General features: G+C 40.5%; 1 protein-coding gene across 1 annotated transcript; it reads left to right on the forward strand.

Moving 5' to 3' along the window:
- LOC106144675 (ferroportin) lies at positions 1-27205 on the forward strand. The gene is made up of 10 exons (XM_078039977.1): positions 1-6664; positions 7263-7374; positions 10945-11104; positions 12340-12407; positions 15608-15767; positions 16998-17113; positions 17534-17660; positions 19311-19565; positions 21414-22124; positions 26128-27205. Exons 4-10 carry the CDS (start codon positions 12360-12362, stop codon positions 26421-26423), a joined length of 1713 nt encoding a protein of 570 aa, XP_077896103.1. The 5' UTR covers positions 1-6664; positions 7263-7374; positions 10945-11104; positions 12340-12359; the 3' UTR covers positions 26424-27205.
- Positions 27206-27335: the final 130 nt, after the last annotated feature.

A 27335-nucleotide genomic window follows, 5' to 3' on the forward strand; every position in this document is an offset into this window, starting at 1 on the left:
TGCTGGTGTTTGGTGCTGTCTTTGCTCTACATCAGTTTTTGCATGTTATTGGTTATAAAAATAGCAGGGTATATAAGAGATCTAAAGGTTAGAAAATTCAATTATGTCAACTAGCTAAGAAGCAATGAATGTCACATTGAAATTTTTGCTAAAAGTGAAGTGTGATGATTTACAGTATGAAAATGATGCTTCAAAAAATTTTCAAGGTTCTTTGTCTCACTGTTGGGGGCAAAATAAGGTTTATATGACCAAAAAAAAAAATTAAAAATGCCTGAAAGTCACATAGTGATTGACACAAAAATTCAAAGCATCTCACAGGCGGGGATAAAGGTGTTAGGATGACTTTTGACCTGAGGTAGCCTGCAGGCCGGTGGAATTCAGGGGTCTGAGGCTCCCATAGGGATGACCCAGCAGTTTCGGCACGTGGTCCTTTTCCCATGACATTGTGTGTAGCTTTCAGATTTCTGTAATTTTTGCAAAATCTCTGGAGAGTTTTCTGTAGGACAGCAATACATGTAAGTACCTAAAACAGAACCAAATCTGAACAGAGCCTGATCTGTTTGAAAGGTTACATTTTGCTGAAGACTACTGACCTTGATTTCTACAAGCTTTAAACTGTGTGATTAGGGAGGTGGGAGATGGTGGTGGGAGGTGAGGGAAGGGAAGAATCACGTAGCATGCCCCCTCCCCCGCCATGGATTTACCTCTGGCATTTATTTAAAAAGGAGTAGGGCTTTTTCAGTGCTGTCTTTACTCTAAATCTGATGCAGGCAGGTGGGGAGCCTAAGGTGGCTAAGGATTGACTTTCTCCGTCAGGGCTGGGAGTGTCTGTACTCTGTCCTTCACTCTGCAGACTAGGCTGATCCTGAAAGTGAATTAGGAAGTGAGTTTCAAAGCCTCTCCATCTTGGACCTCTGGGAACACATCTAGGAGGGTAGGCCTGGGGTTAAGGTTGTGAACAAATCTCATAAATGTGACGTGTGGAGTGGAGGCATAAGATTTAGCTTCCCTGAGGACTGGGCACCAAGGTATGGATGAAGGCAGGTCATGCTGTGAACTCCCGGAGTCTTTACAAGGGACTGCAGTTCAGAGGGTGAAGGGAGGAAGGAGGGAGGAGGTTGCTGGGTCCCCTTTCCACCTCATGTGACACTGAAATGCTCACATTCAATCCCTTCTGCTGTCCCCCTCCCCCATTCAAACATATCACTGCTCACCCATGCCTAATGCTCCCCAGTTTCCTGTTTGTTGGTAATAGGACTTTTCTCCTTTGGAATCACTAATGATAATTTTTTTATATTCCAAAAATGATGATAAAAGTAACACAATGATTATTGTTAATCCCTTTCCTCCCTTACTGATTAAACATTAATAGTGACTTCAATGAGGAAACTCATTAATAAGACACACCCACAAGCATCTTTCCAAGGCCTCATCTGAATGTTCCAACAGCAAATAAATACCTTGGTGATAGCAGGAGAACCACTCCATAATGCAGACACCCTGTGGGTGGAAGACAAGCGATGGGTAGCATTTGGGAAGCCAATAATGATCTTGTTTTTTTTTTATTTTAATATTCCAATCACTGGATGAAGTAGGTGCTCAAGAAATGTTGAACAAATGACTGTGCATTCCATTCCCTCCCTGTTAGCACTTACTTTCTTCCCCAAATTTGCCCTCCCCCAAACACTGTCCCTAATAAATAATCCAGCTGCAATTACTTTCAGCCACGTTCTATCAGAAGAATTTGAGTATGTGGGACTACTTAAAAATATCTTGACTCATGCTGTCAAATAAAGCCCACGTATTATTGAATATGATGCATACATTAAAAGAATGAGGTAATGACTGTCTGAAGGACCTAACTTTGTGGGTAGCAATATTCTGATTAGTAAAAAGGAACTTCTCGGAAACACCAGCTTTTGCCCACTCACACACACAACTTCCCTCCTTCTGACATTTGGAAAAAATAACTTTCTCTGTCTTTGAACTCAAAACACTGATTATCATAGTTGTGTGGGAATTTAGAAACCATATAATCCAATTCTCTCATTTAATAAATAAGGATATTAAGATTGGAGTAGCTTAATAATTAACTCAAGATCTCACTTCTAGTTAGAATTACTAGAGCCAAAGGACAATGACCAGTATCTCAGACTGGTGACACTTCTCCCACAGGGTACTGAGTATTTTTGAGGGATATCAGGGATGAATATTCACCAGATCTATGGAAGCAACCTATTATGGTTATTAGGAGTAGGCACAAATAAAAGAGAATGAATGAAATAGAACTATTTATATATAATAACTTGGAAACACCTCCAGAGACTATTGAATGAAGAAAGCAGCTGCAAAACAGTGCACAGGGTAGGAATCCATTTATGTGAATAAAAATGGGGAGAGCAGATTTTCTCCAGACGAGGTATGGAAGGTTGGATTCCTCCCAGAAAAGAGTGCCAGGGACCTAAGAGTGGGGATGATGGCCAAAGGAAAGTTTGCCCTCATCTGCATTGTTTGAATATTTGCAAGGAGAATCCATGTATTAATTGTTTAAGAATTAATTTCAAAGAGCAAAATATTATATATTTTATTTCACTCCATGTTACTCCAATCAATGTTCTTACCTCTGTGGATCATACTTAGTCTTTTGTCTTTTTTTTTTTTAATTTAAATTTTTGTATTTGTAGCCTTTTGTCTTCATTTAGTAGAATGTCTTGACTCATCTCATGGAGCCCTAGGGGTCATGGTCAGACATAAATGGAAAGGAGAGGGAGAGAGTGTTTGGGGCTTATTTTTTCAAAAACTGTTTATTGCCCTCTCCTTCGCATTGATTGCCATTTTATACATTGAACATAATAGTAATGAAAATGATAATACTTGAATGTGTAAATATTATTACTAAAAGTGTCAACAACTAAGCTCTTCTGAGCACTACTTCTACCCAGAGGGGCTCCTAAGTGCCTTCATGCATATCCTTCTCATCTAATCTCATGAGCACTCAGTGAGGTGAGTACTGTTATTATCCCCATGGAAGAGATGAAAAACTGAGAGTCCTCATAAAACCAAGAAACCTTGTGGCCTTGTGACTGGCAGGTGGAGGACCCTGGATTTGAACCGAGGCAGTTTGACTGCAGAGTCTGTGCCTGGGCTTGGGGATGGGTAATTCTTATTGAAACACTGACCAGCAGTGTCTGTTGGAGGAAAGTACAGGTTGGAAAACAGGATTTGGTCCAAACCAGAAATCTCAGGACTTCTGAGAATCTTTTTATCCGAGCACCTTCCCATTTGCTTCTTCCCTGGGCTCCTCTGAGCCTTTTCACTTAAGATTTCAATTGCCCTAGGTTACTAAGTCAAGCACATAATTCTATCAGGCAATGTGTAGCGAAGGGGAAAATATTCTCCTCTGGAGAGTGAAACCCCATCTACTGTCATGACAAGCCTAGCAACAATTTCTCAGTTACCAGTTTATTTTATTTAAAACAAGCACAATAAATCAAAACAGCAAATGTCTTTTAAATGGGATAAGGGTTGGTCTGCCTGGAGCCAGTGAATAATTCCTTTTCTAATATTTGATTTGGATGTCTGTGTTATTCCTTAAAGGTATTGAAAGAATAAAGCGGCAAATTTTGAAATTATTTTTATAGCTTATATAGGCAGGTAGTTTTCAAGAAACTGATCATCTTATGCTAAATAACACCTTTCTCCCTGATTCCCACCTCTGTCCAAATTTCAGGAATTTATTTTACTATTCCTCTTTTCATGACCAAAGCATCTCTGATTCATCACTGAAAGTTTGAGTAAGAAGACAGAAACTGTTAAGTATATACATGTATGCTTAGGTATTTATGTATATTATACATGTATATTTATTTATATATTCATTTCTGTAAGTTTATCTGTTGATAAAAGAAAAATTCTGAGATATCCTAATTTTAATCACAAGGGCTGGAGAAGGGAAGAGAGAAGGCATAAGGGAAGTTAACCAGTTAACAGCTATGGGGCAAACCACCAAAGTATAGTTCCATATTCCCAAATGTAGTTTGCACCCTTGACTTATATCTCCAGGCATCATCCACCAGGCTCCCCTGGTCAGGCTTATCAATGGACCTTCTGATCTCTTAACCCCAAACAGTCTTTAAGAAAGAAACACGTCTCCTTAAGAACTGTCCCTTTCTTCTCATTATCCCAACCCTCTTATCTATAGCCAAAGTAGTCTCGATATAGACAATTTATACTTTCCTCCTCCACATATTCATTATGGAAACATTGCTGGTTCTTAGGTCAGGCAGACATATTCCTAACCACTATCCAGCCCTGCTGCTGACTGCTGCAGCACTTGTTCCAGAATCAAGTCCTTTTCTTGCTAGCATCTGTAAACAGCTCAATAAATCCTTTTGTTTCAGAGAACTCTCCATCTTAAGAGTTTAGTTAAATTATCTATCTATCTATCTATCTATCTATCTATCTATCTATACATATATACATATATACACACACATATATATATCTTTAATTGGGAAATTTTGCATAATTTGGGAGCCATTTGATAAAGTGTATCTATATGTATATCTATCTATATATATGTGTGTATATACATACATATATATATGTATATACACATATATATACATGTGTATGTGTATGTAGACACACACAGTCATGCATTGCTTATGAGGGGGACATGTTCTAAGATATGCTTGGTTAGGTAACCTGTCTGTCATTGTGGAAACAGCATACAGTATCCTTATACAACTAAGGTTGCTATGACATTACTAGGCAATAAGAGTTTTTCAGCTGCAGTAAAATCTTATGGAGCTGCCATTGTACACATGGTCCATGGTTGACTGAAATGTTCAGTAAACGTGTATATGATGTGCACACACATATATGTGTGTTTGCATTTTGCTCTAATTGGAAAAAATTTTTTTTGCTTTAACTTGGGAGCTATTTGATGAGCTGTTCTACAATGCTTCTCCTGCCCCCCAGACAATCACATTTTTGCCTAGTGTGCTGAACTGATTTTTTTTTCACTCCTGCTGACTCCTGCCTAGAGAAACCACCAGTAGTTTCAAAATTGCACTAATATTTCCAAATATCTTGTTAATATTTTCCTTTTTGAGAGAACAACTCTGCTTTCTCCTTTTTTCTACCATGTGGTGTAGCACATGTGTGCATCAAAGATGAAGCTGAAATGTGTCTCTCTCTTTTTTTTCTTAGCTCCTCTATTTCTACACTTGCAAATATAGTAAGTGGGTCTCTTTCCCTGAGTGCCTGCTCGGTGCTCACTCTGTGCCTGGGCCCCAAGATAGGAGGGTGATTTAGCAGATGTGAGCCCCACCATCATGGAGTTTCTGGCACACCCTGCCAGCCTGCAGGACTCTCGGCTCTGCTGAGCTCCCTGGTTACCAGGACTACAGCACTTCCACATGGATGAGGAGTTTTGACAAATGTGTGGTACCCATTCCTGCAAACAAAGCCATTTATTTTAGGCTGAAGCATTTGCAGGAAAATTTAAATAATTTATCTAGAATGTGTCAAATTGAATGCTTTCATTAAATCTTCTTGGATTTCTTCTTTGGAACATTTATAAACTGAAAGCCTTATTATCTTAAGTTTCTCAACTTACTCTCTGCCTTTGACTGCAAACAAGATGTATGGACTAAACATTCTAAGCCTGAGAGAAATGTCTTAGGTCATCACTGAAGTGAGTAAGGGCCCCAAGTGTCCTTTACTCAATACTGAATGTTTGGGACAAAGAAGAGGTTTTTTTTTGTTGTTGTTGTTTTTGTTTTTTTTGTTTTTTTTTTTTGAGCCACAGCCACTGCTAAATGGTGCCCATTATATTATGAGTCAAGGACCTGGAGAAATCCCCAAACCCATTCTTTTCCAAAATAACGTATTTCATGAAAATACGTGTTCCTGAAAATCCCAATAAAAAAAAAATAGAATCCTCTTGGAAGGAAGGCCAATCGATCCAGGAGGACCAGCCCCAAACTTGTGCTTGCATTGGCTTTTAGTAGGATTCCTCTGTTTGGGGACTGGCCAGCACAGGTGACCTAGGGATGAGACAATGCCCTTGATAGTCAGAACTTCAGAGGGGGAAGGAAGGAAAGGGAGAAGTGCTGGGCAGCCTTCTCCTGGAAAGTTCTGGAAAGTCAAGGCCTAAGGGAACTCTCTCTAAACATGGAGGGGACATGTTATCTACTTTATTCTGCAGAGGGTCAGCTCCTGTTTACCTCTAAGCAATTTATGACATATTTCAAAGTACAAATACAACTTTTTCCCTTAAGAGTCTTGATGAATGTTTCTGCATGTGACCAGGGTTTAATGTGGCAAGGATATTTTGAAGGTGTCTCATCCTCATTGGGGCCCTCAGGACTGGCTGCACTTCATGTCCCCTTCTCCCAGTGCACTGACCTACCATCCCAGAAGGGCCCCTGCCAGAGCATATTGTGCTGGGCGGTCACGGGTGGCAGAAACTGCTGGCCTCTCTTTCGATAACCCACAGGACACATTTGCACCTCCAGCACTTTCCGCACAAAGCGGTGCGTATAGCAACCCCCATGTGTGGTTCAGAAGCCGTTGGCTACGCTGCTTTATAATTCATCTTTCTCTTCGGCTTCTGGAGAGTCCAGTGAGAGACCAAGACCCTCCTGCTGTCTGTTCGGTGAGCAAACTATTACAGTTTTGGAAATTCTTCATTTTCACTCTTTTTAGAAGTAAAATAGTCATTAACAGAAATAAATCTTGGCTTCACCAGGATATATGTTAGTGAAAATTCAAGGAAGATTTTAGTTATCACTTGAATTAGTTATAAGCATAATAAATTTACCCTGCTGAAAAATTAAAGTTGGAAAAATAACATATTAATGGAGGACAAATTACTTACACCAGTGTTCTCGGGTTGAATGGCAACAGACAATTTAGTCAAAACATATCTTTACCCTTTTTGTGTGTCTGATTAATCTGCTGAATCTCTGATTATAGCGAGCTGAATGTTTCCCCCAAAATAATTGGTTTCGAGAATTGATAATAGGCCTCTATTTGTCTATAGCACTTGCTATGACTTATTCACTTGCAGTAGAGCCCTTCAAATGGATTACACAATTCATTTTATGTAGTTGAAATAAGTACAATATAAGTGGGCTCAGAAGAATCCAATTGGAAGTAAGTCAATTAAGCACATTGACTTATTCATGTTTTTGACCCTAAGTATGGGAGTTGTTTGAATGTATTTTTCATTATTTGAAACCTTTCTTTCCCAGCATGTAGTTATTATGGTGGGAGAATTGAATGACATTGAAAATCCTGGAAATGAGGAGAAGCAAACTAAAACAGCAAGCACCAAGCACATGAAGGGAGAGACGAGTTCTTTAGGTAAGTCTCTGGTTAGGCATCATTGTAGGCTCTCCTTGAGAAAAGGGAGCACATTACCTCTGGAGGGGCAATACTGCTGCATTCACAGTGCTCTGGAATTGCACAATTCCTCTGAGCACAGTGGCTTTAATTAAGTAAAATGGGAGGTTAAGAAAAAATAAGCAAAGATAATCAAACAACACTTGTCTTTTTTATGTAGCAATGTTCTAGAAAAAAAATCTCAACTGATTTTACCAATTTAAATGGCACAAGGCAATTATCTTTGTTTTCTCATCTCTCTTTTCCAGAGTTTGGGTGCATCCTAATTTTTCTTGATTATACTCACAAAAAATGTTGACTATTATATGTACACAGTTAATATTATAATTACCACGACTATCGTCTCCTGTTCATTTTCTCACGCTGTTCCTTATAAATCATGGATTGGGATGCATAGGGCTATTTGTGGGAGGAGGGATCAAGCTAGAACCACAAGTTAAGAGTCCTGCCTCACTGAGTGGGCCCCTTACTCTACATTAGGTGTTCATGGTCCTTTGCCTCACCCTCTAATTGAGAAGAGCATTAGTACAGCAGAAGCTCCATCCCAAATAAGTTTCCAAATGGTAATTTTTGCAACATTCTTGAAAGATGTGTGCATGAGGCTCACAGGTTATTTGTTGCAGTTGTAACACTAAAGCTTTATTCTAGTCTTTCCCGGAATTTCAGCTGTGCTCAGAAGCCATCATGAGCTGGAAAATGAAGCTTGGTTGTCACAGGTCAATCTTCTTTTTTGATTAAAAGAAGAATAATAAGTGAAAATACCCCAACTCCCACTTGTCCTGTTTAAATGGCAAATTTCTCTAACCACAAAAACACATTTGGGCAATAATAGAGAAGATAAATATGGAGCAGCTCTTAGATGCTCTTAGAATTAGTAGTTTTGGGGGGAAAGATAATGACACTGTAGTTATGAAAGAAAATCTCCTTATTTTTAGGAGTTGTGTGCTGACAGAGTGAAGTTTCATGATGTCTACAATTTATTTTCCAAGTACACTGAAATTATAAATACAGAGATAAAGCAAATATGGTAAATATTAAAAATATTAAATTTAGATACTGGGTGTATAGGCAGTCACTGAACTAATAATTAAAAAAATATTTCTGGATACTAATAAAACTCAGCTGTCAAGGGCTTAAACTTTAAAAACATTCACTCTTTTTTAAAAATATTTTTTAGTTGTAGTTGACACAATACCTTTATTTTATTTATATGTGGTGCTGAGGATCAAACCCAGGGCCTCGCATGTGCCAGATGAGTGCTCTACCGCTGAGCCACAACCCCAGCCCAAGAACATTCACTCTTTAGTAAACAAGAATTTCAGTAGCTATCCAGTTTAGAGCCATTCAGAGATGCCTTCAGAACCCGGCTTGTTCTGCCCATCTGCTTTGGCATCCTTGGTGGCTGGCTGTAGACACTGTCTGTTCATGATTGCAAGGTAACTGCTGTGCTCTAGGTATCATAGTCATGTTCAAAGGCAGGCTGTAGGTGGGAAGAGTAAGGCAGGCTCTCTTCTTATCAGAAAGCACATCTTTCCCAGAAGCCCCCGAAAGTATTCCATGGAACCTCATGAGTAGAAGAACAGTCCTGTGGCCAATCCTAGCTATGGGGGAGGCTGAAAATAGAACCACGTTCAAAGATTGACATCCACTGTGATTCATCCCCTGGGATATGGGTGCATCGTCACCCTGCACAAAATCATTATGATGTCAAGGGGGAAAAGGGAGAAATGTCAGTGACTGGTCATTTGCCAAACAGTTGCTCTTTCCTCTAGAAAGGAAATTGTTCTGTTTCATTAGGTACAGAGGTGATGTTAAACGAAACTTAAAACTCAAACTCATTCTGCTCTGTATCATGTTGAAGTTTAACTGAAGATAAATGGTGTCCAAAAGGACACTTTAGGTTTCTCTTTTTGTGTACACACAATCTCTTTAGCTTAAGGAAAGGTGAACTTTGTACCATTCATGAAAACTATCTTTTGCTTCACTCTCAATTTTAGTAACACATTTCAATATACAGTTTACTTGCAAAGATTGTTCTGTACAGCAGAATGGAATAGATGCTCCTGCCTGTCATATTATTAGCCATGGTGTGTTGAGTGTCCTCTAAATGCAAGTTCTAATATGTGGGTTTCGTGTCCCCTCATTTATGCAAGAAGGAAATGCTTAGCTGTTAGAAAAAGACTTAAATTAAACCTGAGTCATCAGACTTAATAAAGAAAGAGAAAACTGGAAGCCTTCAACAACATTTTAATTTCTACTTCCTTTGCAGCCTGTGTGAGACCACTACAATAGAATACTCTTGACATCCAGGTTTTTAAAGTGGAAACCCATCTATTGATCATAATGAATAATAGGTACAATGAAACTTTTCTAGAGTCTTCCTGTTCCTTTTACTGTCCATTGGTTCAAAAGTAGGCTTTCTTTTACAAAAGGTGAGATACCCTGAAGGTACATGGATTGGAATAAATCCTCCGACTAGTAATAGCCACCTAAACATCACTGGGGGTCATAGTTGTGTATCCTGGGAAGACACAGCAGAAGATGGACTACACTCAGAGGTCTTGGTGCATAAGTCCTTCGTCCCTATTAGTGCACCTGTCTGATGATTTGGCATATGGGGTTGATGATTGAGGTCTAACTTATTATACTATGATTGACAGCTGAGAGCACCTGTGAGGTGCTATGCTTTCTCTGGAGGCTTAGTACAGAGAAGCATAAGCTGACCCCACTCTACGGCCGTGACGGCCGTGACGTTCTTCTTGGCCATTTATTGTCTCAGGAAAATCTAATTGAAAATAAACTCAGCAGAGTTAAGTGTGGTTGCGATGAGCCAATATGAAGAGACTAGAAATTAGAGGTCAAGGTGAAGGTGGTGAGTATGCCATTGGGGAACTAGAACAAAGTGTACGAATGGATGGACAGGCCAGTGAAAAGGGCAGGGACATCAGGCAAGAAGATGAGATTTGGAGCAAGTCAGCAAAATAGCAGAGAGCAGATCCAGACCACGGCCAGAGGAGAACTTTAGGTTCTTTTATGCACCTCTGTTTGTTCACTTAACTAATATTTTTCAAGTGTCTACCATGAGCTGGGAATTTTCCTCAGTGCTAGGAAGATGGTAGTGAACAAGACAAAAATTTTCTCCCTCAATGGAGCTTAACTTTTAGCAGGAAGAGCAAATTTAAACAGGAAAAATAAATAAATTATAACTAAATTATATAGTATGTCAGAGACAAAAAATAAGGGGAAAATCAGCAAAAGAAGTGAGTGTACAGTTGCTGCACTTATAAATCATAGCCATGAGCCTGGTGTGGCTATTTAAATTAGTTAAAATTCAAAATTCACTTCCTAAGTCCCACCAGCCACATTTCCTGTTCTAGGTAGATAGTGGCTATCCTGTTGACAGTGAGGTTATTTTCCCATTATGGAAAAAAGTTCCATTGGTTATCACAAGTTGGTCTAGACAGTACACAAATTTTATTTCTATATATTTACTTTTTAAATGTTTAGATGTGGTCTTACTACTTTTCCCAGGCTAGTCTCAAACTCCTGAACTCCAGCCATCCTCCTGTTTCAGCCTCCAAATAGCTGAGACTACAAGCATGCACCACTGTGCCCAGCTCCAGTACGCTATGTTTACATTGAGTAGAAAGAGAAGGTGCCAATGAAGAGAGAACTTTTGATGGTTGATGGGGTGAGTCCATGCGCATGCCTGGAGGAGGAGTATTCCAGACAGAGGGAACAGCCAGTGCAAAGATTCAAAGATGAGAATGAGGCTCATGCGGCTGGAACATAATTCATGGGGATAGAGTAGTAAAAGATGAGGTAAGAGAAATAAATGGAGGGGAAAGAATCCTGTAGGAGCCACTGTAAGGACTTTGGATTTTGTTGAGTAGACGTGGCCACTGTTTGAGGTTTTAAGCAGAGGAGTTAATAACCTGATTGAGGTTTTCTATAGGACCACTCTTGCTGCTATGACCAAAATAGACTGAAAGTGGGGCACGGTAGAAGTTGGAGATTAGTTAAGGGACTATTGAAATAATTCAGGTGTAAGATGGTGAAATGGAGGTGGGGAAAGTAATTGGATTCAGGAATTGTGTATATATTTTAAGATTCAGGCAACATGATGAGTGTAAAAGAGAGAATACAAAGTTTTCGGGTCTGAGCAGCAGGAAGGATGAGGAGGAGGCCCCCTGTAGCTGGAAATCCATGGGGGAGACAGTGGCTTTGAGGATCTCCCTCTTTCCTGTTTCTTCTAGGTAAAGAGGCGTTTCCCTGTAGACTTGCTTCCTGCCCTTTATTTCTTCTTATCTTTTTCTCCACCTTTTTTACCTTTTTTACCCAACCTCCAGATTTTATTGTTAGATGTTTTACTTTTTCTTTTATTCAATCTTCATATCATAGGTCTCCTGACCTAGAGAGCAATGTCCATCTCAATTCTCATCAGTAGCTCATCTCCCTTTTGACCCTCTGACTTTGCCCAGGGGTCACTTCTACTGAAAGCCTTCATCCTGCATTTTCAGTTTGGGACAGCTGACACTTGTGTGTTTTTTCCATCACACTCTGGGCTTCTTCCTTTAATGCTTCCTTTAAGCCTTTAGTAATGGCTTGCTTGCTTCTCTATCTCTAGACTTGAGAAAAGGGACCTAGCTGAATATTTCCCCAGTGGTCACTTGGTGCCAATGAGTGACGAAGGCTTCAAGTCAAAGAAAAACAAACCGAAAACTGAGAATTCTCTAGCTTGTTGGGCAAACCATATGCTTTTCTGTTTCTGGCATTTCTACTTAGCAGTTAACTACTTTCTGAAAGCATATTCACGCTAAACAGCATTTTACTTTGTCTGCATTAGTGGCAAAATTTGCTTTAAATAAATCTTTAGATGTATTTTACTATTTACTAACATCTATGATTTGTGTATGTGTGTTTTAGGAGCAATTTTGATCTACCTCATGGGCCCAAGATTTTTGATTTATGTAAGCTGTGCCTTATCGATATGGGTAAGATGAATCAAAATGAAATTAACATTTTTGAATGGTTAAGAGAACTGAAATGTTAAGGACATTAGAATGTCTCAAAATATTGAATGCAAAGCATGTGCATATTTTTGTTTAAAGATATTTTGAATTATCAAATATAGGACAAATAGAGGAAAAAGATAATGTTTATAAAAGATGATAATGAATAATTACAAAATGAATATCATTTAAGCCATCTCAATGGAGACCTATGATGTCGCCAGCACCTAGGACGTCCCTCATGGGTCTTTCCCAGTCACACCCACTTTCTTACCAATGGGAAGTGGCTGTGAGCCTCACATTATGGCATTTATTTCCTTGTTTTTCTTTAGTTTTACCACTAATGTAGTCATCCCCAAATGATATTTAGCTTACTCTTTGAACTTTACATAAAATAAATCCTACCATATATATTCTATCCTGTCTTACTTTTTTTTTGCTCAAGATTATGTTTTTTTAATATCTCTGTTTTTGTAAAAGTCCTGGCTTGGTGCTTTCCACTGCTGTATTATATTCATTACACAATATACCACAACTTACATTATTAGTCCTTCCAAAGACTCAGCTTTGGGCTTTACAAGCCTTTTTTTGTGTGTCTTCATTTTTCCAGTTAATTAATTTCTGATTTTAACTTTTATTATTGCCTTTTTCCTACTTTCTTTGGGTTTCATTTGCTGTTCCTTTTTAATCTCCTCCTCCTCTTCCTCCTCCTCCTCCTCCTTCTTCTCCTGGGGATTGAATTCAGGGGCATTAAACCACTGAATCACATCACCAGCACTATTTAGGATTTTATTTAGAGACAAGTTCTCATTGAGTTGTTTAGTACCTTGCTTTTGCTGAGGCTGATTTTGTAACTACAATCTTCCTGCCTCAGCCTTCTGAGACGCTGGAATTACAGGCGAGTGCTACAGCACCCAGCCCTTTTTAAATTTCATAATAAAGATACTTAGCTCATTAGATTTACCCTTTCATTTCTAATATATGAATTTAAGATTAAAAATTTCTCTAGCAGTGCATAAGCTGCATGTGGCAAGTTTTGATATACTTAATTAAATATATTTTATAATGTCCTTTGTGATTGCTGGCTTATGACCTATGGATAATTTAAAGATATATTCTTTAACTTACAAATAAATAAGGAGTTTTTTATTTTTATTTTGTTGATTTGGGGGCTTAATTGTCTTGAGTTCAGAGAACATCCTCTTTCAATACACTGAAATTAGGATTTTTCTCTATAATTCCTTATATGGCTCATTTCTACAAATATTTCATGTGCTTAAAACAATACGCATTCTGAAGTTTGATGGGTACAGTGTTTTGCTGTGACCTTTAGGTTGAATGAACACACACAAACACACATGCATTTAACATATTTATATATGTATATTTTAGCTTTTTCAACAATTATGAAGAGAAAGGTGGTGACCTAAAAATCTCCCACAGGGATTATCTACTTCTCACTTTAATTCTACAGTTTTTTCTGTCATATATTTGAGCCCTTGTTATTAACTGCATATAAAATCAGAATTTTCATATCTTTCTGGAAAATTGAACTTTTATCATTATAAAGTGACCCTCTTTATTTCGAGTAATGCTTTCTGCTTTGGAGTATTTTCCTTGATATTAACTTAGTAATGTGCATTGATTTTGATTGGAATTTGCATGATATCATTATCCATCTTCTTATGTCTGCTCTTTTTTATTCTTTTGCTTTAATATTTTTGTTTAAACAGTATATAATTATATTTTAAAATCCAATTTGTCAATCTTTATGCTTTAACTAAAATAGTTCATTTGTAATTAATGATATGTTTAAGCTAAGTTTGCCATGTTACTTTGTGTTTTCTATTGGTTTGGCCTATTATATTTCTTTTTCTCCTTTTTCACCTTCTTGTCATCCTTCCTCTTATTTTGTCTTTCTCTGTTTTATTGTTAGTTGTTTCTTCAGACATATCTAAAATTAACTGATTTTTTTTATGTTTAATCTACTATGGAACCAAGCAATTGAATTTTTAATTTTAGTTTCTATTTTTGTATTTTGAAGTCCTAGAATTTTTATTTAGCCTTTTTCCAAACTTGCCATGTCACTCTTTTTTTTTAGTTGTCGATGAACCTTTAGTATTTATTTATTTATATGCAGTGCTGAGAATTGAATCCCATGCCTCACGCATGCCACTGAACTACAACCCCAGCCCAAACTTGAATTTTTTTAGATTTAGTAAGCATAATTGTTTTACAGTTTATGTCTAATAAATTAAATACACGAACTCTTAGTAGGTCTGTAGTGCTGACTGCTCTTTATTATAGATTTTGCTCTATTGCCATATGCTGGTTGCCCTTGACCATGGCCTGGGCATTATACTTGTAGATTTACTGCTAGGATGATGGCATCTGACTTTAGGGAGGATTTAACTGCCTTCCCTAGGGTACCTAGTGGGCATTGGCCATTTGTCTCTGACTTAAGCCAGCAATTGCTGATGGAAATGATAGTGCTGGTTAGCATAGGGATTTAACCCAAGTTCAAGGCTTGAGGTTTTCTGGATTATGCAGATGAGGTACAGCTGAACAATGAGCCCAGGCAAGTGGGATTTACTTCCAGTTTGCCCTCTTTACCCTAAGGGTATAGCTGACTATGTGGGCTCTTAGCTTAAAGTGGTACCCATCTTTGGTAGACTTCTGTCACCTAGCTTTCTGAGTCCAGCAGAGCTGCAGTTCTATGTCACAGTTGTTGCTTCTGATCAGCAGATGTGCTCTTAGAGTTCTCATCTTCTCCCAAGTGTATGCTTGATTTTTCTCTAGATTATTGGCTCTTTTTTAAAAAAAAAAATGTTTTAGTTGTCAATGGATTTTTTTTAACTTTATTTATTTATTTATTGTGGTACTGAGAATCGAACCCAGGGCCCCACACATGCCAGGCAAGCGCTTTACCACTGAGCCTCAACCCCAGTCCTAGATTATTGGTTCTTTAATGCTTTAAAAATTTGTGAAAATATTCTGTCTGGCTTTTTAAAGTTGTAAGTATATTGAATAAAGTTATAGTTCTACATAAAAGTGTAATTTGATTATTCTGTTTTCAAAGTTTGCACATAGCATATCCTTTGGGAGAAATGTGCCTTTCTGGATTTTAACTATTCTGTCTATCAGTCAATGACTACAATATGCTTTGCCTTACTGCCTTGCAGGGAGATCGAATGTGGCACTTTGCCATGTCTGTGTTCCTGATAGAATTATATGGACATAATCTTCTTCTAACAGCAGTGTTTGGCTTAGTGGTGGCTGGATCTGTACTAATATTTGGGGTCTTAATTGGTGACTGGATTGACAGGAAGCCAAGAAATAAAGGTAATGCTTTTATTTATTTCACGTATGATTATGTTGTTCATCATGAATTTACTAGATTTTTTTGGTTTATTTAGTGAATCAAAATTATAGATCTGAGCTGACTAAGAGTGGAACATAACTTGAAAACTCTAAAAGAAAGCCTTATATAACTTTGTGTCATATTCTTTGGTGTTACATTTAAAATACTTTAATGTGGTTTTTATTTATTTACTTTTTGTGGGGCTAGCAATTAAACCCAGAGCCTATACCCACTCAGCAAATGCTCTCCCATTAAGCCATATTCCCAGCTTTTTAATGTTTTTTAGAATCTTAATAATTACACCCTTTTAATATTAAATTATTGAAAAACATGCTTGTTTTCTTTCTTTTTAATTTTTAATTTTTTTATTAGTTGCTCAAAACATTACAATCACTCTTTTTTTTTTCTTGTGGTGTTGGGGATTGAACTCAGGGCCTTGTTCATACAAGGCAAGGACTCTACCAACTGAGCTATATCCCCAGATATAGCTTTTTAATGTTCTGGTATTACCTATGCATAATAAAACTTGTGCTATTTTTGGTAAAGACAATTTCTATGTGTAAAAGATATCTTTTATATGAGGTAATCCATCTAAGCGAGGAATCAACATGGATACTTATTTCTTCAAACATAGATGTTCTTTTTAACTTTTAACTTTTTGCCTATAATACCTTCTTAGGCCTCTTTGCCCAATAAAAATGTTGGGTCTCCCAAGTTATCCTGTTCTTTTGATGACTAGTCAACATGATTATTTTCATTATCTCTAAGAGAGTTGGAAATGAGTTTGCAGAAACTACACTAATGTGTTTAAGCCTGATTTACTTAAAATCTGTAGTGTTGCTCTTTAGACCCACTGGATAGCTACAACCATAAGTGAAATCCGAGAAAGTCAAATGAAGCAATAGAAAAAATCAAGCTTCTTAATTTATCTGGAATCTGGCTTTTCATATCACCTTTCTCTCAAAGTATGTTTCATTCACTTGTAGAAGCTCGGCTTTTTGTCTTTTGGTCACAAAGGCTTTGCTTGTCCTGAGCATGGAGCCTGCTCTTTGCTTCCTACCCAAGCCTGCAATTGCTGATGGAAATTACAAGCCTGGTTGGCCCAGGGATTTGGTCAGATGTAATTGCTCTGCATTACATGGTGACATAGCTGTGACTTGCCTCCTAATGCCAAAAGTAAATCTTGGGCCCCCGGGCATTTCCCTTCACAGTTGCTCACGCCTCGCTCTTCATTCAGAATGCCTCTGTCACCGCCTGCTGTGTGCTCCTCATGCTCCTGTTCTCCTACCGAAGGGAGATGGAACAAATCTGGCACGGCTGGTTCACTGTGAGTGTCTCTCCACTCCCTCCTAAGCCATGAGAGCGAATGTCACAGTCATAGATAGACAAGGATGTCCATTAGAGAGTCGTCTCTGCACGTCGCTGCTCACTGGTTTGCGATCTGGACCATCTTTCCACCAGTGCTCTCCTTGCCCCTAATTTGTGAATCAAGCCCAAATCTCACAGACAGGAAACAATATAACAGCAGAGTCTGTCTGCAAGGTACAAATTAGCATCTGCTCTGTAATGGGCTGAGAAAATGCTTAGCGTTAGCACACATTTGGCTTCAAACTTGCATTGAGCCTCTTTCTCCCACAAGTCTCTTTGCTCGTTTAGATGATCCTCAAGCTGTCAGATAAATAACTTGTGTGTATGCCTGTGGGTTGGAAAAGTATTCTTGAGCTCTGAAGTCCCCTTCCTCCCACAGGTGGCCTGCTACACAGTGCTGATCACCCTGGCAGCTGTGGCGAACCTGGCTGGCACAGCACTGACCATCACCATTCAGAGGGACTGGATCGTGAGCCTCACAGGTGGCAACGGAAGCCAGCTGGCTGGTGAGCAATCCCATCCTAGGCCTTACCAGTCTTCCGATCTTCTGAAAAATGGAATTAGAGAGCCATTTGGGGTTCTGAGAGAGGCAGAATGATAGCCTGTTAAGTGAATGGTATTTGGAGCCCACAGAGGTGGGTTCAAATTCAGCTAAAACCAGGTATGCCTCTTCCCAGCTGCCTCTCCTGGAGCAAGTTACTGCCCTTCTCTAGTTTTGACTTTTCTCATCTGTAGGATGTGGGACACACACACACACACACACACACACACACACACACACACACACAGGATTCTGGGGGACACAGGGTTTGAAAAGCACTTAACCCTGTATCCGCATGTAGGAAGCCCCTAAGAAATGGTTGATATCGTTATTGTTGAAAGAAATAGACTGTGCCTTCAGGAAAGAAGTCTTCCATTTGCAAGTTCATCACCAAGTTCCTTGACAATTTTAGACCTGGTAAATAAATGAATGAAAAGATTTCTTAATTCCATCTAGTGATAAGCAGATAACAAGACAAACAGTATCTGCCAGTGTGACTGTTGGTCAGCATTGATATTCCAGTGAAGTAATTCAATAGGATAATTGGATGTCTTCTTTGTTTTTTCCCCCCATTTACAAAAATTGGGTCCTTCACATTGCGATATATTCTAATTGCCGACTTCAAGCTGAAGACCTCAGCCTACCCTGTATTTGTGCAGTTGAAACTCCCTGCTAGGAAATGTGTACGAGTGCTGATGGCCAAGATAAAGAAAGCTATTAAGGAGGAGTCGATTCAAATGTATGCCTCACGCAGAGTTAGAAGCCCCTTATAATCATGTTTTCTTTTAAACTGCACTTCTTTGGATGTACTGTGGCTTAAATAACAACACCCAAAATAAAACAGCCAGGCGAGTAGAACTGGGTGACATCGTGTTGAGGTGTCCTCCAAAATCTCCCCGTTCTCTGTTAATTAATTTTAAGGAAACCTAAGAAAAGCATGGATTCTGGTTCAAGTTCATTACAGTTATTACAATGAACTCTTCAGTGATAGCAGAAGAGGGAAGAGAATAAGCTTTGCAGTCGGACTGCCTGGGTTTGAGTCTCAGCTCCATCATTTTCCTCTTCCGTGTCGAGCAAATATATTCACCTCTGTGTGTCTCAGTTTCCTAATTTGCAAAAGAGAAATACTGTTACCTCCTAGAGTTGTGATGAGGGTGAAATGAGATGAATACAGGTAGAAGGCGTGGAACTATTTTTGTGGCACATAGTAAATATTCAACTCATTCCTCCTTCTGTCCTCCTTCGGTTACCACTCACTCTTCCCTGTCACCATGTTAGCTGTGACAGTGGCTATTAATATTATTGTTGTTAAGATAGTGGGGTATGATGGGAAAGTATGCTGAGATGGGGGGTAGAATAACTAGCTCCAAGTAACCTAGTCTCTCTAGTCCTGATTTTATTAATTGTTAACCGCTCAAGTTCCAATAGAACTGATCTTAACATTTTTTTTTTTCAGGTTGAGAATCGTATTACTATAGTTCAGCCAAAGGGATCTTTTCCTTCTGTTAATATCATCCACCCAGGGTGTGGCTGGCAACTCCAGCAAGTGCCTGTGGTCAACTGACTGGAAAGAAGGGGTCATCCACTGACCTGCCATATTTCCTTCCTCTCACAGGGATGAATGCAGCAGTCCGGCGGCTGGACCAGATCATCAATATATTTGCTCCCCTGTCTGTGGGCCAGGTGATGACATGGGCATCTCATGTGATCGGTTGTGGTTTCATTCTTGGATGGAACTTGGTTTCACTTCTTGTAGAGTTTCTATTTCTGTCTAGGGTTTATCATCTAGTTCCCCAATTGGCTGTAAAACCCCAGCAACAAACAGGGAAGCCCTTCCTAGAAAAGCGACAGGAGGCTGTGAATGTTCAAGGTAATGCAAACTCAGAGAGAGCTCTTGTTCTTTTTTTCCCCCTCTCTTAGTGTTTCATTTCTTCTTTTCAGAACTTAATGTCTGATCCTAATCTTGACATTTTCTTGGCAAATGTGATAAATGAGCAGTCTCCAGCTGTGCCATTGGTTGTATAGTTCACTTGGCTGATCTTATTGGTTGGGACAGGCAGGGCTGCTTTTATACAGTTATACAAGTTGTGTACTGCATAACACCAGGCCTCCATTCAGAGAGACTCCATTGTAAGTAGCACCCCCATGGGACTGTACAGTGTAAAAACTGTACAACCTATCCCAAGGTCCCAGAGGGCAAATTACTCCTTCTCATCTCACTCATGCACATCTTCCCCAGGGATGTTAAATTGAGAAAGGCAAATGTGTCAAAAACTATGGGTTAATCTTTGGTAAAGATAAGATGATAAACTGTCAATCCTGCTCCCAAAGTTTTTTTATTATTATTATTAGAAATTCCCCAACAGTATGATGAGAATGAAAGGAAGGAAAACCTACCAGTAGATATGACCTCATTCTCCCAAAGTGAGAGCCATCCCTGCCTGTTGACAAGGTTGTCCATCTGCCTGGTACAAAGCAATTTAGTAATGGCTTCTGACCGCAGTTCTTCTTTGTTAATTATCATTAATTAATTATCATTAATTCTCTCAAGTTGTTTTGTACGTAAATCTCACCAATCCCATTACATGAGTAAAACATATATATTTGAGAGATAGATGGATATACATACTTAAATAATGAATGGATGGGTATGTGAGTAGCTAGACAGGTAGATACAAATCAATAGAACTACATCCTTTTCATCTCCCGTGTATTACCTGTGATTTCCCAAGTTTAATTTATTCATATTCTTTGCCTTGTTGTCTATAAAGCAAGGACAATAATAAACTTTATTTGATAGGATGTTGTACAATTAAATAGATGCAAAGCATCATTAAACTCACTGGCATATAGGAGAACTTCAGTCAATTTAGCTATGTTTTCATTGTTCTTGTTATTTGGTCATCTTTAAAAATAAAACTGCCTTGGTAATAAATTCCATTCTGTGAGGAAGAACCTCACTTTCCCTTGGGTCTTGATCTGGAATAGACTTGGCTCACCTGCCCCTTCTCCCCTCAGAGCCCTACTGGGCTCCTTCAGCCCTTTGCAGGACTGGTCAGTCTCTCACCAATAGTTTAATCTGCTTATATCATTGTCTGATATATCCTGGAAGACCGAAAGGTATTTTATATATATTTTTTCCCATCATAAGTACTTGTTTCTTCAGAAAAGTAACTAAAGGAGGTACCTATCACTTTTTCTGGAGCTCATTACCAAGTTTCAAGCAAGTGAAATTTGCTCTCCCACCCTCCCCTATACCGCCGTCCCCATCAATGCCTGCCTTCCTAATTGGATAGTGTGTCTTGTGGGATTCTTTCAAGTGCCTCTTGAGACAGATTTGGGGTAGAGAGTCATCTCTTTGGAATGTGACCTCCGGAAGCATGCTGAGGGGTGGGAAGTAAGACAGGAAGGGGAAAGGAGGCTCCCGGAGATTACTACTGAGAGATTTGGGTTCAGTCCAACTGAGGACCTGAGAGGTACAAGGGATGTTCCTTCAAATTGTCCCAGCAAGGGCAAGGAAGCTGGGGTATCCCTCACAGGCACTCACAGCCTGTCCCTCCTGTTCCAGTGGCTGGAGAGAGGTCTTCAGGCAGAGACACAGGTGATTGGGGACAGGAAGCCACCAGTGTGCACAGGAAGTATCCAATAAAAAGCAGAAGTTGGGATGGGCTGAGGGGACATGGGTATTGACTTTAAGCTTATCTGGATTTCATTTTAGGTGAAATGGACTCTTGGGAAACCACTGATGGATTTATCAACAAGCCTGGAACTTCAAAAGAACCAAAAGATTGCAAGTCTCACCTTGAAGAAGAACAGGTCACAACTAAAAGATTTCTTCTTTGCCTTCGAAACACTCAGAGGCTGCTGCACACGTGCAGGGAGGGCTGGGAAACCTACTGCCGGCAGACCATCTTCCTGCCTGGCCTGGGCCTGGCCTTCCTCTACATGACCGTGCTGGGGTTTGACTGCATCACCACAGGCTATGCCTACACCCAAGGCATCGGAGGGTCCCTGCTCAGCATCCTCACGGCCCTTTCGGCTTTATCTGGCCTGATGGGTACAATTCTCTTCACCTGGCTCCGGGGGCATTATGGCTTGGTCACCACGGGAGTCATATCCAGCTGGCTCCACGTAGGTTGTCTAACGCTCTGCGTGTTTTCTGTCTTCGCTCCTGGAAGTCCCTTTGACACGGCTGTTTCCTCACTTCCATTGAGCAAGAACTCTTCTTCAAGTCCCGAGTTACTAAAAGATGACCAAGAGCACATTTACCCTTTTGAAAGAAACCTGAACCAACCCATCCTCCCGGACCGTTCTTCCATTCATTGGACCAACAGCACTGTTCTGTTCGACGGGCGGCAGGACCCTGAGCAGCCAGAGTCTTACGTCTCCATTATCTTGCTCTTCTCTGGCGTGATCCTGGCCAGAATTGGTGAGTAGTGGGTCATGCATGGTGTGGGTTTCTGCAGGCTGGGATGTTGCCAGATAATCTTAGAAGTGTGCGAATGTCCCATCTCTATGCTGCTGTAAGTCTTCATCATCCATTCATTAAGAATGAGTTCTAGTGATAAGAACTGGACCAGAATACGGGAGCAGAGGGGGGAAAAAAAACAAACACAAGAATGATTTAATCAGACAGTGCTTTAGTCATGGTGCTTACAGCCTGGGTGAGGGAACAGTAAGCAGCCAACGATAGGCAATGAGATAGAGGTAGGGAAGGACAGACAGATTGAGAGCAATAGGAGGAACACCAAAACTGGTCTTGAGAGCTGAGGAAGCCATCCTACAGGGAGGCACAACTGAAGATCTCAGATGAGCAGGCAAGACATGTCCAGAGAGGGATGCCTGCTCCAGGCTGGGGCACGGTGGTGCTGAGACAAGGCTGAAAGTTGAAAACTTGGAGATGGAGATTTGGAAAAGCGAAAATATTATAATTATTTCCTGGGTGTCAAACATGTAAATGCCATAGATGGTGTCTGCATGATTGTAGTGTTTGGACCTGGATCCTTTCTTTGCGGAGGGGATGAGGAAAGAGGAAGGATGGCAATTTTTTGGGACAAAGGCATTCCTTAGCTGTCTGGGGAGGGCAGTATAATCCTTTCCCAAAGATGGGGTGCCTGAGTTTGAGTGCCTACAGGTTTGTCTGCCACAAGTACTCCATCTCTGAGCTCTGTCACTACCATATCTCTACCATATGTGATTTCTACCATATGCCATTCTTATCTAGTAGTGAAAACATGGCTAAAGTGTTTATTAAAACATTTTTTAAAAAATTGTCATTTGATGCCTGACAACCCCCAAAATGAGCTGCTGGGGATCAGTTGTGATGGCAGCAGAAACTTCTTAACAGCACACTGGCTCTTGTGATCAGTCAGACCTGCAGATTCTCATCTGGGAAGAATCTGGGACCTTGTTCTTCATCTCGAAATTCCCATGATTGGTTTTCTACCTGGAAAGCATCACTTCTTGCTCAAGCTCATTTTGCTCCAAATTCAAATGTATGCCTTTGAGGCCCCACCCTGGCTGCACAGCTCAGAGCCAGGGGAAAGTGTGGTGGCAAGTGACGGATGATATGGATCAAAAACCAAGCATGTCTTTCCCATTCATCCAACCACCCTTCCCACGCTACATTCACCACTGCAGCCACTGTGCCAAAGCAAGGTCTCTGCCCTCTTGGGCCTCAGAGCATCATCTGCTCACCTCTGAGGGGTAGGATCATGTAATTGGGAGAATGTACCAGGGATACCTAGAATCTCTTGAGTTTTTGTTTTGGGGGATTGAACCCGGGGGTGGCTGACCACTGAGCAACATACCCAGCCCTTTTAATTTTTCTTTTGAGACAGGATCTCACTAAGTTGTTTAGGGCCTTACTAAATTGTTGAAGCTGACCTTGAACTTGGCAATCCTCCTGCCTCAGTCCCCCGAATTTCTGAGATACTTGCGTGTACTATCATATTCAGCACTTATTGCTTTATAAAAGTGTGGACAAGAGGAAATGAGGATTCCGAAGGCCCAATTCAAGAGACTATAAGATCATAGGCTGGCCTCAGAATCTCGTTTCTGATGTAATGTATTTACAGGAGAAAGACATGTTCCTAGTTCCAAATAACTGATTTAGAAGCCCATTCTTTCATGTAGAGATTGCCTGAGCTCTAAAATATTTTAAATGAAGTACCTGATGAGTGGATTGTCTTTCATTAGTGTGTTTGATTTGCACATCTACCCTTTCATTGCACAAACAACGGAGAGTAGATTGGCCCCTTAAGCTTTGTGTCATTCATATTATATTATGATTGTTTACTTCAAAAGGATCCTGTCTACCAGGATCACTGGGCTTTCCTGATACAAAGGAAATGATCACATTTGGAAAACATGAAACTGCTTCAGAGGAGCCTGCCATCTGGACACACGTCCTGTATGAGAGAACCTTGGCCTTTTTTTCCTATGCCAATAGCAAGTCCATTTGCTGTACCCCAGATGAGGATTGCAGAGACACAGAACCCTCTTGGCACTCATGAGCATTACAGCTCAGGACCTGGAGCCAGGCTGCCTGATGATGTTGGCAAGACACCTAAGTTCCCAATGTCACTGTTTCCTGATCTCAAGATGGGATGATAATAATAATATTTCCCCATGAAAAGGTTCTGAGCAAGTGCTGAAGAATTCCTGTAGGCAATGTGGTTAGCACAAAGCTTTCACAACTGTGGGAGCTACCTGCTGGAAATGAACATTAATTGTCATCTTGGATCGTCATCATCATCGTATTTTAGCTATAATTTTAGTGCCTTTCTGAATGTTGCTGTGTGAGGCTGAGGTGTGGGTGGGCAGCGAGACACGGGCAATTGCAGTGCTAGGTGATGTGGATGCTTCTCAACTCCTGCACATGCAATGCCAGCAAGGACCCTTTACATTCATTCCTATTGGGGTCACACTTAACCTTGGGGTTGATGGTGTGGTATCAAAACTTCAGACATTAAGAGCACCAGTGCCCCAAAGGATATATTGTGCCTTTGTTAATGCAGTTGGGCCTGGGGCTATGATGACTGGTCCTCTCACTGGCAGCAGTGGCCGGTGGCCTGACACAATAAGTATCCAACATGTATCACCAAGCTTAGGGCTCATCTTAGGTGTGTGTTCAGTAGATACTTGTTTCTACTCTGATGGAAACTAACTTGCAGAACTATGCCTACAATAAGATTTGGCACATTGCTTAAAAGTCGCTTTGCTTTTTAAAATCTAAGAACTGTAACTCTTTATGCCCTCAATTTAGAAATAATTCTCAGTGCATAATTAGCCCTCGCTTCCTTGAACACTTCTCATAGTACCACGGCAGCATTTTACAGATACTCTCTAACTTTGTAAGTGCTGCTGGCAAAGGGCCAGCAGGTGTGGATATATTACAGGTAAGCTCTGGGTCAGAGTCCCCTGCAGGATGGGGTTCTTGGCAGGAAAACCTGGAGAGAAATTGAGGCATTTGGGGTGGTAAGAATACCCCAAGAGGATGGGGGACTGGTCAGGGCCTGTGGGTGGTGGCCACAGCAGGGTGGCTAAGGCAGCCCAGGAAGACAGAGGTCCAGACAGCGTTCTGCAAAGGCAGGCACCAGAGGACATAGTACATTACCTCCAAATAATTATTGAGTTCAGAGCTAAGTCCAGGTATTGGGTCAGTGGCACCAGGAGGCCTCTGCAGAGCCAATGCTGAATCCTGGGAGTACCCAGAAGGCTAGTTGGCTGGAAAACCAACTGAACAGGTAGAATTTGGGTTCAGGGCCCACTGGGACAGGCACTAGAACCCCTAGGGGAGATGTTGCCACTGAAGGACAGCACTGTCCTCAGCACTGCTGGCTTCTGCCCTTGCTGATGGTTACACAGCAGATCCTGGAGCTGCTTCTGAAACAAATTCAAATATGTCCTCTTTAGGTGTTTGAGAGTGGTGGGCAGGGTGAAGAGTGGAGTCCAATTCTTTCTCTGCTAAGCCAGGTGTGAAGAGGGAAAATCTGGAATTGGAAGTAGATTTGAAGCTCAAGATTTTGCTCTCTGCCTTAAATATGTTTTTGCAATATGGAGGGGATACAAATAAATACATCCAAAATGAAGTTATAGTGCATCAGATGACAATGGTAGTGATGGTGATTCAAAAAGATAATTATAACACCATAATTTATGACAGTAACTGCCAAGCACAGGTGGTCAGACACAGTATTACACATTTTATTGTACAAGTTCATGGAATTCTCCAATGAGCCATTAGTGCCTTTAATATTCCCATTTCACAGATAAGGAAACTGAACACCATTTCACAGATAAGGAAACTGAGCAGCAGGAAGTTGCATTTATCCAAGGCAACAATGCTCATCAATTCCAGAGCCAGAATCTCACAGGGGTCCTCTGACATCTGTTCATGTTTATTCTCTCCCTACATTGCTGACCTGCAGGGCTCTGGTCCTTTGACCTCACTGTGACCCAGCTTCTCCAGGAGAACATTCCGGAAGCAGAGCGAGGGGCCGTCAACGGTGTGCAGTGCTCCCTGAACTATCTTATGGACCTCATCCACTTCATCCTCGTCATGCTGGCCCCGCGGCCACAGCAGTTTGGCATGCTAGTCTTCATTTCCATGCTGTTTGTAACCACAGGCCATGTGCTGTATTTTTTTTATGCAAGAAAGTGTAAGATTGAAAATTCCCAGGTGAATGAGACAATGAAGAAGGGCACTTGGACACCTTTAAGCTGAGAGGTAGGCAGTACTTCCCAGAGCAACTCTGGCCCCATCTCCACTGAGTGTGTCCACTGACTTCCCTCATGGCTACCATGTCTGCCTGTGCCACTGCTACACTCCAGAGCAACAGTGTCATCACCTCTTGCCAACAGCACCATCTGCTTACGTGTGTCTTGGCCCTGGTGGTACCATCAGCGCAGGAAAGGGGGATGACTCCAAGTCAGAGATCCGCCCCCCCCGCCCCAGACAACTTGAAGAGGCTTGTTTTAATTTTGCCAGTATAGTAACTCAGTGTTTTATTGTTCTTTGGGATGTAAAATGAGTCAGAATCTTCTGGTCGGTGTTAAAATTAGAGAGGTGGAGAGTGGTCAGTAATGTCTGGTTTAATTCTTCAGTGTGAGTTTACTTTTTTTGTTCTTCTGCTAGTTGGTGACTGTTCTTTGATTGAGCTGAATACTCCTAGTGAGGACTGAAGCTTTTATTGGAGAAACAGATCATGAGAATAACCTGGGTGTGGCTTATGGACTCTGCAGCCAGACCACAGATACAGTGGTCCTTTGGAGAGTGTGGACAAGCTTTGCCTCATGAACACTCTAAGAACATGCTTGTTTGTGATGAGCAAATGGGGAGTTGCTGGTCACTTATGAACAATTAACACTAAAACTAGTTTTATATGTTGACTTAAGACTAATAATCAATTATTATTTTATAAGTGCTGTGATGTGTAAGTTTCACCTGGAAGTGAAAAATCAGTGGTGCTAGCAATAAAGTCCCCTTAAGACCCATGGTCTAGAGAAGCTTTCTATGTCATATTTTGGAAACAGCCAATAGCATACTCAGGAACACCTTAGCAGGTAGGTCTTGAAGAAATGACATTCTTTTCTTTTCTTTCTTTCTTTCTTATTTTTATGTGGTGCTGAGGATGAG

Source organism: Ictidomys tridecemlineatus, chromosome 2 (assembly GCF_052094955.1).
Source record: "Ictidomys tridecemlineatus isolate mIctTri1 chromosome 2, mIctTri1.hap1, whole genome shotgun sequence".
NCBI lineage: Eukaryota > Metazoa > Chordata > Mammalia > Rodentia > Sciuridae > Ictidomys > Ictidomys tridecemlineatus.